Source organism: Scardinius erythrophthalmus (assembly GCF_964197995.2).
Source record: "Scardinius erythrophthalmus genome assembly, chromosome: 10".
Lineage (NCBI taxonomy): Eukaryota > Metazoa > Chordata > Actinopteri > Cypriniformes > Leuciscidae > Scardinius > Scardinius erythrophthalmus.
In genome coordinates this window covers 950,472-967,869 of record NC_138230.1, presented here as the reverse complement: position 1 = coordinate 967,869, position 17,398 = coordinate 950,472, and the positions used below count along the sequence as shown (strand labels likewise).

General features: G+C 44.4%; 1 protein-coding gene across 1 annotated transcript; it reads left to right on the top strand.

Annotated features, from left to right (window-relative positions):
• Positions 1–894: 894 nt before the first annotated feature.
• On the top strand, positions 895–7,970 carry LOC308697486 (phospholipase A and acyltransferase 4-like; the record flags this gene model as incomplete). The annotated part of the gene is made up of 4 exons (XM_081376763.1): positions 895–1,149; positions 7,177–7,282; positions 7,415–7,644; positions 7,845–7,970. 4 exons carry the CDS (start codon positions 895–897, stop codon positions 7,884–7,886), a joined length of 633 nt encoding a protein of 210 aa, XP_081232889.1. The 3' UTR covers positions 7,887–7,970.
• Positions 7,971–17,398: the final 9,428 nt, after the last annotated feature.

The following is a 17,398-nucleotide window of genomic DNA, read 5'->3' as shown; positions in this document are numbered from 1 at the left end:
TTCACTAGTTAAGTGCAGAAAAATAGCGATTTATAGTGGCAAGCTGAAAAGCTCTTTGTATAACTGTTTTTTCTGCATAGCAAAGTCTCTAATAAATGGGTATAACGGCACTAAAACTGAGTTTTGCACACATCCTCTTCAAGTGAAGACATTCAGTTCTTCTGAGCTTATATGATCATGTAAATGATGCAGAGACGCATCTCTGTACATTTCCATTACAACAGGCACTGGGTATTGCTAAACATCTGAACTTAGAGGCCCATCATCTCCTATTTCAGCTGCGCACTGACGTCTGTCAGTGTCCTCGAAGCGCTATATGTGATCAGTGAAAACACATTCATTCTCCCATGATCAGATAATCAGGTAATGCGGATCAAACACCTGTCTGTCAATGTACATATAAAGGTGAGAAACCAGTCATAGTGAAATCTACTGGAAACGAGAACTTCAGGTTATTTTTATGATATATATGCCATAAAGTGTTTATTTCTGAATATGATTGTTGCTGATACATTTTACCAGTATTTACTTTAAATACAAACATTTTAAATGTAATTATGAAAAATATGCAATATTTGGTCTTCAAAAAGCCTTTGTCCAAAAGGTACATATTGAAAAGGAGGCTCGTCTATACGTTACTTTGAATAAAAACTAAATGAATAAATGACATGCTCATGGAAGTGCCGTCAGTGTTTATAAGTGAATAAAGATGAACAGCAATCTTTGGTGAGTCAGCACAGATGGAGTGTGTGTGTGTGTGTGTGTGTGTGTGTGTGTGTGTGTGTGTGTGTGTGTGTAAGCACAGATGGAACTGCTTTTGGAAATCCCCAAACTTTAAAGGGTGTGGCCTAAAAACACTATAAAAGAGCAAACTCCCTGCTCAAATACAATTTTATGATTTATAATTCGAATACATTTAATTTTAAAGAACAACAGAAGAATTTAACTGACCCATCTCCTTGGGGCAGGAGCGGGAGCACTCTTCCAGCGCCAGAGGACTCGACAGTTCCACCGGCTGAGAGAGAGGATTCTGTAGACCATCATACAGACCTTCTCCATCAGCGAGACGAGTCAGGGTTAGGGTTAGTGTTAGGGTTGGACCAGAGTGTCTCGGGAGCTCCTGCCCCAGGCAGTTCTGCAACACCATTGGTGAGTAATTCTGCTTTATTTGAATTAGTTTAGGATTATCTGACTTCTTAACCTGTTTACTGTCACATTCCCCTTATAGAGCACAGATCTGAACTTCAATGGTTGATTCATGAATGCTTTACAGACCTAACGTTTGAAATATAAAAGTGTACAAAAAAGTTCTGTAAGTTTAAGTTTACTGTTAAGCAAACGAACAGAACTAAACAGTTTTTTTTTTTTTTACAAAATATAAATTTTACAAAATAATTTGGTCTCTAAAATTAATAGAAAATGACAGCCATATGCCACATATCAAGTTGTGTTCCAAATATGAAGTTTATATTGCAACAAAAAAGGCACAAAGTAAATTTTCAGAGTAAGTTCTCTGCTGGTGAAACGAACTCAACCTAAATCTTTAGAGATGACTAAAAGATCTTTTTAGTCAACACTTAACCCATTAATACTAACACCATTTATTTCTATTCAATCTATTTATTTTTTCTAGTTATTAAAAGAAAACTTGGTGCATGTACTGTGCTAGACTGGGTGTCTCGAACTGCTCAAAGACACAGAGGTTGAGATCCAAATGCAGCTTTATTTGAGTAATACAGGATCATGACCTACACAGGCGAAGGTTCAAGCACAGGAAGGCAGTCCTAACAAACAAACAGAGGAATCCAAGAGACAAGAGAACCAGGAAGAATGCTCAGTGTAAACAGCTAACAAAACCTTGCAGTGAATGACAGAGTGAACCAGGCTTATATACAGTACACAGAGTTAACAATCATGTTCCCTTTCGAGGGAACTCGAACTGCGTCGGTGACGACACTAGGGGAACGCCCTTCAGCGTAGCACGTCTGAATTCATGAATGAAAACTAATCCAATCCTATTGGCGTTGCGTGATGACGTAGCGTGTGACGGCATAAGCGGATGTATACAAAAGCACGCCGGCACACAGAAATGTCAGCTTTTTGCTATTCAGCAAGCGCTCTGTGTGTGTGAAACAATTCTGTCCTATTTGGTGTTGTATGTCCTGTTAACTCTGCATTTCAATACAGAATCTAGTAACTCGGATCTCGCGTTTGCCGAGGCAGCGCGTTGATTACGAGTGTACTTTGCAATAAGATTCTGTGGCTGGGATCTCGCGTTGTCGAGGCAGCGCGCAGATTTAAGGTCTGCTTTGCAATACAGAATCTAGTAGCTCGGATCTCGCGTTTGCTGAGGCAGCGCGTTGATTACGAGTCTACTTTGCAGTTTGCGATACGATTCTATGACTGACATCTCGCGTTTGCCGAGGCAGCGCGTAGATTGAATGTCTGCATTGCAATACAGAATCTAGTAGCTCATCTCGCGTTTGCCGAGGCGCGCGTTGATTACGAGTCTATTTGCAGTTTGCAATAAAGATTCTGTGTGGGTGCTATAGGCATGCAGTTAGTCCCTGAAGGGTGCTGGCTGTGTTCATTGAGAAATAACTCGCCGCACACAGTGCGTTTCGGGTGTCTCAGCCGCGCCTGTTGACTTTCTTCTCGAGAGATGAAAGCCAAATTTATTGTGAACGACTCGAATCTCGCGTTTGTTGAGACAGCGCGTTAAGGGTCTGCAATAAAAGGGACACACGCGATCTGAGAAATAATACTGTTTGGGTGCGAGGCATTTACAGTCAGCTCCTGAGGGTGCTGGCAGGCTGTTCATTGTGAAATAACTCGCCGCACACAGTCGTGCGTTTCGGGTGTTTCAGCCTCGCACCTGTTGACTTTCTTCTCGAGGGATGAAAGCCAATTTGTAACGGCTCGCGTTTGCCGAGGCAGCGTGTAGTAGATCGTATAAATAAGTATTTAAACAGTATTCTGGTGCACTATCCAGTGTTTATGGCTGCATTTAATTCTGAGGAATGAAAATAATTAAAATATTTTCTGACTTTAGAACTTGGTTAGATATTTTAATTCAGCCTAATATCTGAAGGAGAGTGTCGCTTCTAGAAGTCCCCCTCAAAAAAAAAAAAAAAAAAAAGCAAAAGCTGAGCTTGGGAATCTAGGCGGCGCTCTCGCCCAAGCCTCCTGAGAAGACGGATCTGAGGACTGTTCTTCAGGCCAGGAAGGTGTCGGGAGAGAGGTCCTAACTTATGTGAGACCTTGGAGGGCTGCCCCCCCCCCCCCCCACAAAAAGCGAGCGAGATCCTCCCTCTCACCGGGCCCTCAGGAAACTGGTGTCAGCATCCCGCCGCTAATTGCGCTTCGGGACACATCAGTTTCCAGCGAACGCACGCTGCTCTGTCTGCCCCAAGAGCTTGCGGCCAGGCAGCGCTGGCGTCCGCACACCGAGAGTCGTTTTCGATTATTCCCTGTCGGTCCTCCGCTTCAGGGTATCGTCAAGGGCTCTCACAAGACACTTGACACCAACCCTTAGGGGCTGGTTCCCTTGCTGAATTTTGTCGAGGCATGGCAACGTCTCCCCAATATTTCTCCATGGGTCCTGCGCACTGTAGAAATAGGGTACAGGCTGCAGGTCCAGGCTGCCCACCAAAAAAGAGGTAAGTATCAACGGGGTGGTTTGGACTGCAGTAGACCCAGAGCAGGGTCTGGTGTTAGAACAGGAAGTTTACTCGCTGCTGGCAAAAGGGGCCATAGAGCATGTTCCCCCACCAGTCAGGGAGTCCGGATTCTACAGCCGGTACTTCATAGTTCCGATGAAGGATGGAGGGTTGCGTCCACTTTTAGATCTGAGGCACTTGAATCGGTCTCTGAGGAGGTTCAGGTTCAAGATGCTCACTAATCCCATCATCGTGAGTCAAATTCAATCCGAGGATTGGTTTGTCACGATAGATCTAAAGGACGCCTACTTCCACATCTCCATCCTTCCATCTCACAGGAAGTTCCTGAGGTTTGCTTTCGGGGGCGAAGCTTACCAATATCGGGTTCTTCCGTTCGGCCTAGCACTTTCCCCTCGCACATTTACCAAGTGTATGGATGCAGCTCTAGCACCCTTGAGGCTCGAGGGCATCAGGGTGCTCAATTATATCGACGACTGGTTAATAATGGCCCAGTCGCGAGAGCTGGTGATTCGGCATCGAGATGTCGTCCTCGCCCGCATCCAGAGCCTGGGGTTAAGACTCAACACGAAGAAGAGCGTGTTGACACCAGCCCAGAGAACCACGTTCCTGGGAGTGGTGTGGGACTCAGTCACGATGCGGGCTCAGTTGTCTCCTGCTCGGATCGAGTATATCCTGACCACAGTGTCCAGGTTAAAGCTAGGCCAGGCCGTCACTGTCAAACACTTTCAGAGAGTGTTGGGTCTCATGGCAGCAGCGTCCAGCATGATACCTTCTGGCCTGCTACACATGAGAGCTTTACAGTGGTGGTTAAGAACCAAGGGGTTTTCCCGAGGGGAAACCCATTCCGCTTGATAAGGGTTACGCGCAGATGCCTTCGTTCCCTGTCAATTTGGAAGAAGCTTTGGTTCTTGTCCCAGGGTCCCAATTTGGGAGCGTTATGTCGCCGAGTATCTATTTCGACAGACGCCTCCCTCACGGGCTGGGGCGCGGTCATGGACGGCCGTTTTACGAGAGGCCTCTGGCAGGACCATCATTCCTCTTGGCTCATAGATTGCCTAGAAATGTTGGCGGTGTTCCGGGCTCTGAGGAGCTTCCTGCCAGACCTCCATGGTCGCCATGTCCTTGTGAGAACCGACAACTTGTCGGTGGTGTCTTATTTGAACCGCCAGGGGGGTCTGAGGTCGCGCCCTCTGTGCAGACTGGCGCATCAGATCCTCCTGTGGTCCCAGCGGAGACTATCGTCTCTCAGGGCGATGTATGTCCCGGGGGACCAGAATCAGGGAGCAGACGTCCTGTCGAGGCAGGGGCTGAGGCCCGGGGAGTGGCGACTCCACCCAGAGGTGGTGGAAGCCATGTGCGTGAGATTTGGCCCAGTGGAAGTGGATCCTTTCGCATCTCAAGAGACATCCCACTGTCCACTGTGGTACTCTCTCAGGCATCCAGCTCCGCTGGGGCTGGACGCCATGATGCAGACATGGCCGAGGCTGCGTCTGTACGCATTTCCCCCGATCGCTCTGCTCCCAGCACTTCTGGAAAGGGTCCGTCGAGACGGAGTCAGTCTACTTTTAGTAGCCCCGTTTTGGCCGGCCCGAGTATGGTTTTCGGACATCATTTCACTCCTGGCAGGCCCGCCATGGCAGATCCTTCTGAGGAGGGACTTGCTGTCCCAGGCGGAGGGCTCAGTTCTCCACCCTCGACCCGAGCTGTGGAAACTGTGGGTCTGGCCCCTGAGGGGGCACAGTACCTAGAAGCCGGCCTGTCAGCTGGAGTGGTCGAAACCATATTAACTTCCAGAGCTCCCTCCACGAGGAAGTTATACGGCCTTAAGTGGAATGTATTTTCCGTTTGGTGCAGAGAGCGTGACTTGGACCCAGTTAACTGCCCAGTGGCTTCAGTACTGGAGTTTCTCCAAGACCGCTTTTCTGCCGGGCTTACCCCGTCCACACTCAAGGTTTATGTGGCTGCCATTGCGGCTTTCCATGCTCCCCTGAGTGATGGCCCGCTGGGGAGGCATCACTTGGTCGTACGCTTCCTACGTGGAGCCTGGAGGATGAGACCTGCGACTCGCACCAGAGTTCCCTCTTGGGACCTGGCAGTGGTTCTCGAAGGGCTGGCCGAGGCTCCCTTCGAACCACTGGAGTCGGCTGAGGCCAAGAACCTTTCGTTTAAGGTGGTCTTTTTGTTGGCCATTACTTCTCTGAGGAGGGTAGGAGATCTCCAGGCGCTCTCTATTTCCAATGGGTGCTTGGAGTTTGCTCCAGGCAACATTAAGGCCATCTTACATCCCAGGCCCGGCTATTTGCCCAAGGTGCCATCTAATATGGCACGGCCTATGGTTCTGCAGGCATTTCATCCTTCACCTCACGTGACGGCGGATGAGGAGAGACTTCATCTGCTCTGCCCTGTCAGAGCACTGCAGTGTTATATTCAGAGGTCCTCCTCATGGCAGAAGTCAGACCAGTTGCTGGTGTGTTTTGGGTCGCCCAAGAAGGGGCTTCCCGCCTCTAAACAGACCATCAGCAACTGGATCGTTCAGACTATTTCCCTGGCCTATCAGGTGCGCAAATTGCCTTCACCTATGGCCGTGAGAGCTCACTCCACCAGAGGCATGGCGTCCTCTAGAGCCCTCCTTTCAGGGGTTTCTATCCATGACATATGTGAGGCGGCTGGCTGGGCCACTCCGCACACATTCATGAGGTTTTACAGTCTGGACCTTCCCTCTACACCCGGTGCACGAGTGCTTTCGTCCTAAGTTGTGCCTGAAGACAGCTTCACACTAGGATGAGCGGGGTTTGTTGTGGTATAGTGGGTATCTCGTTCCCCTAGTGTCGTCACCGACGCAGTTCGAGTTCCCTCGAAAGGGAACGTCTCGGGTTACGTATGTAACCCTTGTTCCCTGAGAAAGGGAACGAGACACTGCGTCGGTTCGCCACACCTCACCCCGCCTGGAGCACTTGCTTCATAGCAAAAGCTGACATTTCTGTGTGCCGGCGTGCTTTTGTATACATCCGCTTATGCCGTCACACGCTACGTCATCACGCAACGCCAATAGGATTGGATTAGTTTTCATTCATGAATTCAGACGTGCTACGCTGAAGGGCGTTCCCCTAGTGTCGTCACCGACGCAGTGTCTCGTTCCCTTTCTCAGGGAACAAGGGTTACATACGTAACCCGAGACGGTTTCTTAGTCCGGGCAGTGGGTTATGGGTAATGTAGTGTGGTGTGGCAAAAGTCTGGGGTGGAGTGCCCTCTGGTGGCTATCAAGGGCAGCTGTAAATCATGAGAATGGGACTCATCATCAGCACTTACATATTGTTGCCCTGTTGTTGGATTAGCAAGTGATATGCTAACATTTTATGTATGTATTGTGAAATTAATAATTAAATAATATTGAATTGTTTTGTGTTATTAGATAAACAGTATGATATTATATTTTGACAGCTTTAAATGGCTCTGTAACTTTTTTAATTATTGCACCTGATAATGTCTCCTATAGGATAAGAATCCGAAGCCAGGAGACCTCATTGAAATCTTCAGAGGGCCATATCAGCACTGGGCTTTATATATTGGAAATGGAGAAATAGTCCATGTGGTCCTAAAATGTGAGTGTTTTACATGCTTCATCTGCTGCCTATTGAGCTGAACTCGCACTGAATCTGAAACTTTCCATTTAGGTCTCATGAGTCATGATTGTTTTTACTTGTCCATTTCTTTCTCTATTGCCAACGCTTTAGTCGGCAAGAACGCCAAGAACATCAAGAAAGAACAACTTTCCAAGGTGGTTGGAAAAAATAAATACCGTATCAACAATTACCTGGATGAACAGTGTGAGCCTCGTCTCGATGAAGATATTCTGCAAGACGCACAGAGCCTTGTGGGAACGAAACATGGATACCATCTGTTTAAGAACAACTGTGAGCACTTTGTTACGAGGCTGAGAAACGGAAAGGCCTGTTCCCAGCAGGTACAGTAGATCATCTCACATGAAACATTCAATTGTAGGCTACTTATTAAATGTCTAAAATTTTAAAATCACAGGATTTTATTTTAGGACTTTATTACGCTATAATAATTTCAAACAATTTTATATTAGGATTAAGGTCACAAAAGCAACAACATTTCACACAGTGAATTAAATATGTTAATACTTTATGTTTATTATAGGTGGAACGCTTTTGGAAGGCTCCTGGATTTAAAAATAAATAAATAAATAACTGTAAAAAAGAAAAGCAAAAAAAAGAAACGCAAAAAGCAAAAAAAAGAAACGCAAAAAGCAAAAAATAGGGTGGGGGGGGGGGTGAGGGGGGGGGACCACATATTCTGCAGGAGATCCGCAGAAAAAAAAGTGATTTTCAGTGAAAACAGTGGAATTAACGCCGGATCCCACACCGGATCCCACACCGGATCCCACACCGGATTCCACACCGGATTCCAGTCATCATCTGTGTAAGTTGAAGGACTATTTTACAGCACAGGAAAATAACACACACACACACACACTTTACAAACACAGCATTATAAATGCTTTATAATACATATATATATATATGAATGAAACCCTAAACCTATATACACACAGACATATACACCTGATGTACTCGTTACATCAAAAGAAGAATGGCATCTACGCTAATGTGTGTTTTTCTGTTTATCCCGAGGATTACCACAGTCAGCCGGATCCGGGCCGTATCCAGATCAGATGATGGACCTGCGCCTGTACCCGTCCACAACACACACACACACACACACACTCACTCCAGATCAGATGATGGACCTGCGCCTGAACCCGTCCACAACACACACACACACACACACACACACACACACACACACACACACACACACACTCACTCCAGATCAGATGATGGACCTGTGCCTGTACCCGTCCACAACACACACACACACACACACATACACACACACACACACACACACACACACACACACACACACACACACATACACACACACACACACACACACACACACACTCACTCCAGACCAGATGAAGGACCTGCGCCTGGACACGACCACAACACATGATGTAGTCAGCCGAAACTGGATAATATTCTGAATGTTCAGATCCAGTCTGACCTCTGACCTGTAACGCCTGAATCATAATCACACACTGTTCGCTCATTGGCCAGAGGAGAACTGACGACTGAGTCTGGTTTCTGCCAAGGTTTTCTTCTCCATTCTGTCGCTGATGGAGTTTTGGTTCCTTGCCGCTGTTGCCTTGGCTTTGGCTTGCTTAGTTGGAGACATTACATATTCAACAATATTATTGATCTATTGATTATTGATTGGTCCAGTCATTATAAAAACTCTTTTGTTCCAACTGCAGTTAAAATTTTAAATAGAGATTTTTCAAATTGATGTAGGATGCTGCTAGTTTTTAAATAATTCACTGAAATGTTGTTATTCTCTTATTATCGCATGTTATTGTATATGTTGTGTGTGATCGAAGTTGTGTTCTGGCCGTGTCATGCTGTCCAAGACAAATTTCCCAGGAATGGGACAATAGAGTATAAAGTAATCTCCTGCATTTACACATTTATTTGAGACTGAACTGAGCTGGACGATGACATCAGGGTTTTCTCCTAAAAATGAACCATCACTGAACTTACTTGAGCTGGACTGTGACGCTATTTTCTTCTAGAAACTGTTGTGGCAAATAAACAATAAACCATCCTGAATAAGAGACAAATGTTCAATCAATGATTATAATGGTTTATTATAACCGCCGCTGGCGTAGCTAGCGAAAGTGGTCATATAGGGATTGTCAAAGGTTTTTTTTTTTTTTTTTTCATCATCTACTGAATTTTCCGTCAACAATACCAGGGACACCGAAACACCGGGGAACATGAAATTTGGTGGGCATGTAGCCCCACTAGACTTTTACGGAAAAATTTCGTTTGGTCCCCGGGGGCCACTCCCCCCCCCCCCCCCCCCCCGCGCTGCCCCCCCCCCCAAACCCCAAAAATGCAGTTTTTCCTAAATAACTACCTGAACCGTGGCACCGAGGATGAAGACATTTTTATGGTATGTTGCTCTTAAGGGCCCACATCAACCTAGCCCATAATCACTCATTTGTGATTTGCGCCCCTCCCATAAAAAATTAAAATGCAATATTATTCTGCTTTAATCGCCCCTATCTTCAGTTGAGATGTTCAGAACTGCACCATATTTCATGTGTATGATTAACTTGACATCCTCTGGGGGTATGCTAAGTTTCGTAGAATTTCATCCATGGGGGGGTATAAAATAAATTCATTTATGTGCACATTTAGTGACTGTACACTCATCGGCCTGTAGATGGTGGTGTTGAGCGAAGGGTTGCTGGTTTAGGATGATACTGTCACTAAGGTTGCCAACTGTTCCGAATTAGACGTCCCGTATTTTGGCCCTAATTTATTTGTCCCGTGCGTGACCTCCCGTGTCCCGTTTTTTGACAAGCTGATAAACCACTGACTGATACAACAGCAACAGCAGCAGTGCTGCCACGACACTTGAGAATGATCACCGACACCTGTCATCATCCAATCACAGCTTTTTTTAATCACTGTTTTGAGACAAATCATTGGCTGTTTCTCAATTCCAAGAATGCAGAGAACGGACTTGTGTTCTCGTGGACACCAGTCTTGCCAAGCTTCCTTGGAAGAACGAACTCGGAACCGGCCGCAATGACTTCTGGGACACCAGGCGAGTACTAGCTCAAGTCTGCATTCGATGCATCCTCGGTATCAAGAACACATCCGGGTTCTTTCATGCGTCCTCTGTACTTGCGTTCTTGAGAATTGGGTCTGAACTTCGACGGTTAATGATGACGTAAAACGAGAACACAAGGACGCAAGATCGCTGAAGAACGCATATTGAGAAACACCCATTGTTTGATTTGCGAACATCCTCTGCCGTCTGGTCACTTCCGCTTCAAGCCGGACTCGTCTCGCGCTAACGGTAATTTCCTTTCACTGTCCACGTTTTGATTTCGGCTAATCAATTTTGCCGAATGCAAACAATGTGATTATTGTTCATGAGTCTAACATCCAGCCACGCAAGAAAACATGTAATCTACCTGAGGGAATAATATGCTCAAAAAACATTTCTGATTATTATTAATGTTTTAAAGCTTTTAGAAAGTACATAGAAAGCTTTTGTAACATTATCTTAACTGTCACTTTTGATTAATGTAATGCATCCTTGCTGAATAAAAGTAGGCAATTACTTTCTTAATTTTTTTTTCCCAAAAAATAATCTTACTAACCCCAAACTATTGAACTGTTTGTATAATGTTAAAAAAGCTTTCTATTTTAGATAAATGCTGTTATTTTGAACTATGGTTTGTTTGTAATGTGACTTTTTTCATGTATGACATTAAAATTATTTTTCGAATTAAATACATAAATAGGTTAAGCAATACAAATGTGTTTATGTCTGATAACCTTTTAACCCTAAAACCGTAATCTGGACAAATGTGGGCAAAATAATTTGTATTAATTTTTTAAAAATACTTTCCTTAATCTGAGCGGTACGAGACTTGGCTACTTTTCCTAAGTTTGCCACCTGAACACACACAAAAAAAATTGACTCGATTCAAGAATGTTAAATGGGTGAAAAAAAAAAACTCCTTAATCCCGTATTTGGGTCAAAAATGGGCACCCATAGGAATGAATGGGAAAAACTGTAATTCAGAGCTTTTTTTTTTTTTTTGTCAAAACAAAAATCATTAGATCCAACACAATGCATATCATACATACACACAAATGAAGGGGTGATCCTGTACAACAATCTCATTGTGGCAAACACTCACACACACATACACACACACACACAAACACACACAAACACACAGACACACACACAAAGCAAGCATTCAATAAGCCAATAACATAGCTGGTTTTTGTTTTTTTTTTAATAAAAAGTCACTCACACATAAAAACAAAGTATTGAATGAGCCAATGACTGAATTTTAATTTTATTTTCTAAAATCACCTGTGCACATGCACACACAAACACACACATGCGCACAAGTGCATGAACACATTATAACTATGATTATTGTTTGTTCTTACCTGTTTATTCTTACCTAACACTTACTTTTTTGAGTTATTATTGTTTATTCTTGCCTGTTTGGTACCAATTAGTTTTTTGAGTTATTAAAATTTGATGTTTTTGTGTAAAATAAATGATAAATGATCAACTACTTTGTATTTTCCTTATAGCATCATATTTGATGGGTCATATTTGTCTAAGCATATTTTGGTATCTTTGTACAGTCTCACCTAACAAAGATATATATTATATATATTATTACAATTTTAACTCGTGATAAAGTCAAAAACTTGGTGGTTAAATTCATAATAACAGTGTTTTATAGAGTTATAGAGCCTACATGCAGCCCTTTAGTAGAGCCATCTAGTGGCTATTGATATTTATTTATTTATTTATTTTTGTTAATTTTATACCAACAGAAGACACCAGGTGTCACTAAAGTAATTTATTCTTTCCAGTTTTGTACCAATACATTTTTAAAAAAAAATGTTTTAATGTTTTTTTTTGTTTAAAATATAGAATAAATGGTCTACTACTTATTTGTCATATTTGGTCATATTTGGTCATATCTGTCTAAGCATATTTTGCATTTTTGTATTGTCTCACCAAACACAGATATATATATATATATTAAATTACAGTTCTAACTTGTGATAAAGTCAAAAACTTACATTTATTATAACAGATTTATAGAGTTTAGCCTATATGCAGCCATTGAGTACTAAAGCCATATTTACTATTGAAATAATTGAGATTATTGCTTTTTTTGTAAATTTTATACCAACATAAGACACCAGATGTCACAAAAGTCACCTCATTTTTTAAGTTTTAGCTATCTGAATTTAATGAAATGAAGTTTTTTACTGAAGTTAAAAAAATATTAAATATAACATAAAAATAAGCATATTTTAAATAAAAAATATGGTATTATTAATTTAAATAAATTCAAAAATACCTCACAAATAAAAAAAAACACCATAAATTGATAGTTTTAATTTTATCGAAGATAGTGATATATCATTTATTTAAAAAAAAATTGTTGGATCACACCTGAGACCCCCGTGCCCACATTTGTCCACAATTACAGGATTAAGGGCTGTAAAGTGAATACGGTTTAAACACAAACTTAACTGCAGACACTGAAATGACGTACACTGTGTGATACAGTACAAATATTTTGAGTGTCCCTCATTTTCCTATAAATAACCACGATTGTCCCGCATTTTCCTTTTCTGAAGTTGGCAACCCTAACTGTCACACACACACACATGCAGGAATACAAACAAACGCAACACACACTGACATCCACACGCACAGACACACACCCATACACACACATACAAATCCACATGCACAGACACACACACACACGCGCACACACATGTACGCACGCATACATACACGCACAGACACACACACACACATACACACACACACACACACACACAGACAGACATGCACATACTACTACTTTTTTTAGGTATATACATAAACACGCAATACAGCCAAATTGCTCCACGTCATTTATTTTTGTGGGAAGCCAGTGCAGGCCTGAGCGGCGGTCATATTTTGTACCGCCATGCAGTACATCTAGTTTCTTGCAGGAAAGGCCCAGAGTCAGTCAGCAGAATGTGTTTATATTTCTTTATATCTCTGCTACTCATAACACAGATAACATAGGCCATAGCCAACAGAACCTTTCTCTGCCTTATTAGGAAAGTACATGATTTATTATAGGGAAAGATCATTAATATTAATAAAATAATGGATACAAATTATTTCCATGACAATTCCCTCCTTTTGATTATTATTGTAACAGAGACGGGGTGTGCCAGCTGCCACAAGAGGCCCCTAAAGATGTCACCAACAGCAGCAGCACCACTGCTCTGAACGTACCGCACAAATGAAGTGACGTGATGATGAAGTCAAAAGTGTCTAGTTCAGTGTCTAATCCAATAAGTGCAACTGGTATGACATTAACTAGGTTTCACTAGCAAGGACCACGCCACAACTGCACGGAATTAGCTATTAGCTTTGTGGATGAATAAGGGTCGAAGGAAATGGGGAAAGATGTAAACGACGGATCTCCGTCTGGCTGATCAGGGAGTCTGACCCGGGAGACTCAGAGTGGGGGCTTCGTCTCGGTAGGCAGTAAGCTGAGTTACTTGAAGACCCCCCTGGATGCAGCCTGTGGAATTAAAATTGAGATGTTAGAGATTGGAGGAGAGAGGATTGGGGTCGGGGGGAAGTGGGATGAATGGATGAGTTGGAAGGGGTCGAGTTAGAGGTTGAGGGGGGGGGGCTGGAGTCGGGGGGAAGAGGGATGGATGGATGAGTTGGAAGGGGAAGGGTGGGTGGGGTCGAGCGCTAGAGGTGGAAGGGTAGGGGTGGGTGGGGTTCGAAAAAACTGAGACGAACGGTGTGGTGAAGGTGGGTTCCGTGTATATATACAGACGGGGAGAGAGAGCTGATTAGTTGAGGCGTGGTCCTGCTCCCGAACTTCAATTAACTTGTTAACTACATTTCACTAGCAAGGACCACGCCACAACTGCACGGAATTAGCTATTAGCTTTGTGGATGAATAAGGGTCGAAGGAAATGGGGAAAGATGTAAACGACGGATCTCCGTCTGGCTGATCAGGGAGTCTGACCCGGGAGACTCAGAGTGGGGGCTTCGTCTCGGTAGGCAGTAAGCTGAGTTACTTGAAGACCCCCAAAGGTTTGGATGAGACGATGCGGGCTTGAGCTTGACGGAGATCGTTTAGATTATTGCGGATGTACAAGCGGTACGCTTCGGATGACCATCGACCTAAGACTCTGATTGTCTCGTCCGAGATGCCCATGCTGGCGGCCGTGGTGGCTGCTCCGATCCGGAATGAATGTATAGAGTAATGTTCGGGAGATATGCCGGAGGTCCTGAGAATACTTTGGAAGTGTTTGCTAAACCAGAATCTCGTGGCCATTTTCCTGTTTTCCGTGAGGAAGAGTGGTTCTTGAGGAGATGAATGGTTGGTGTATCTGGAAGAAACGTATTCCGAAAGTGGCTCATAAGGACTGAGGAAGGAGTGGAGGCGAAAGATGTATATTGGAAACGACTCTCCGAATTGGTCGGTCTTACTTCTCTTTAGGTTATATATCAGAGAATCTGGTGTATGAGCGGTGATGTCTGAGAGGCTGGGATGAATGGCTGGATTGAAGGCTGAAGTCGACGGGGCGAATTCGGAGCATCTCAGGAAGCCGAAGAATGCGAGAAGAAACATGCATTCTAATGTTTGGTCGATCGATGGGCTCAGGTAGCCGGAACATAATGTGTGGATGCATTGGCTCAGGAGGTCAGAAGTTAAGGGTAAGCGTTTAATGTTGAGGACTGGTTCTTGTTTTCTTAGACCTCTGATAAGCATAGATACGTGGGAGTGAGAAATGGTTTGGCATTGGTCGCCGGTGGCGAGTTTGTAGATAAAGTTAATTCCGGATAGGTAAGTCTGAATGGAGGATGCCCTGATATTTTGGTAGGAATGGGCATGAGTAACGAAGTTACAGATGGACCAAACGTTCATTAGAGGAAATGAGAGTTGGTAAAAGGAGTGGTAAGCCTTAAAACAGTTCCAACCGGTCAAGTAAGCAGAGAGGGTACTCTGGGCGAGGCCGTTGAGAATAGCTTCTCGCGAAGCACGTGATAGTTCTTCCAGCTGTGGATTTAGTTGAAGATGGTGGCTGAAAACGGTGGAACTGGCGTGGGATGGATGTCTGATTCTGGAGCTAAGATTCTGAACTTCTGAAAAGAGAAACGAGACAATGAGTCGGCTATGCTATTGTGGTATCCTGGAACGTGTGCTGCTCGGATGATGAACTGACGTTGCGCCGATATAAGTGTCAGTCTGCGGACTAATTGCATGATCGCCAGGGAACTGGATCTGCCTTTATTTATGATTTCAACTACCGCTGAGTTGTCTGAGTGGATGAGTATGGAATGTCGGGACCATTCGTGCCCCCAAAGGAGGGCTGCTATAATGACGGGATACATCTCGTAAAGTGCGGATGAGGGAAAGTCTGGCTGCTGAATTAGATGGCTGAACTCTGGTGGCCACTCGGAAGCGAACCAGCGGCCGCTGTAGTAGCCCCCGAATCCTATGGAAGGCGCTGCATCTGTGTACAGCTGAATGTCTTCTGGCTGCGTGACATAGTCGTTATAAAAGAAGGATATGCCGTTCCATGAAGACAGGAATTTCTGCCAGAGCCGCATTTCCATTTTGCATGCTTCATCCAAGGTGACTTTGTCGTGTAGAGAGGGTATTGATGCTGCTTTTGATAGTAGGTTGGAAAGGAAAGATTTTCCCTGGGGAATTATTCTGATGGCGTAGTTAAGGTGGCCGAGGAGGGCTAGCAGCTGTTGCTTTGTGCACCTGTCTGCTAGAAGATAGTTCGATAGGAGCAATGAAATGCGTTGCGTTTTCTCAGGAGGTAGAGATGCTTGGAAGGAGATGGAGTCTAGGGTGATGCCTAGAAACTCGATGGAGGTGCAGGGCCCTAAGGTCTTTTCTTTTGAAAGGGGTACGCCTAGTTCGGAAAACACTTTAACGAGGGTGGAAAGTCCTGAGTGTGGAGGTGCGGATGTAGGTGTGATGATGAGGAAGTCGTCGAGGAGGTGCAGGACGTAGGGAAGCCTGTGGTTGTTGATGAGAATCCAACATAAAGCCTCCGAGAGGGAGTCAAATATCTTGGGGCTGCTTCTGCAGCCGAAAGTGAGGCGTACTGAAAAATAATAAGCTCCTTTCCAGAATATTCCGAAGAAACGCCAGTATTCTGGGTGAATGGGCAAGACTTTGAAAGCACTGGTGATGTCTGCTTTTGAAAGCCATGCTCCGTGGCCTGCCTTGCGGATGAGAGTGATGGCTTGGTCGATGGAAGCGTATTTCATGGAGAAGTCTGGAGCTGGAATGATGCTATTAATGCTGGGAATGTGTGAGCCGTGTGGGGAGGACAGGTCGATGATTAATCTCTTCTTCCCGGAATATTTCCTGGTGGCGATTCCAATAGGGCTGATGCGAAAAAGAGAGAAAGGAGGTTCTTTAAACGGGCCTATCATAAATCCCTCTTGAACTTCTTTAGCTATTAAGGTGTCAACAGTGTTTGGTTCGGAGAGGGCAGACTGGAGGTTATGGGAAAGATGAGAAGTGTCTGGGATTATTTCTATGCCTGGAAGAAAGCCGTTTTTAAATCCGTTGATAAGGAAATCTACGAACTCTCTGTCGGGGTGGTCTAGTAAGGCAGTAGCTAATGCTTCTACCTTGACTGGTGTGCCGAGATACTGTAATAGTCAGTCGGGTAGAGCAGTTGGGTTGTGGGGGCAAGAGGCTCTTGAGTGGGCGCCTCCACAAAAGGAGCAGGTGTGTAGGAATCTACAGTTGGAAAGAGAGCAGCCAAGATGATTGAAGTTGTTGCATACCATTCTGCCTCCTTGGTAGAGGATCGGTCGTCCTCTTTTGTCAATGCCTTTGGGAAGTGGAACGTTGGCTGTGGGCTGTATGTTTAGAGGTTTCGGAATTAGAGGAGGAGGTGGGGCTGCTGTGGATAATCTATTGAATACAGATGTTTTGCGTGAGGAGGGTTGAGATTGAGAGGGTGTGATAGTGCAAGCTGAGGCTGGATGTGATGGTGCTCCGCATA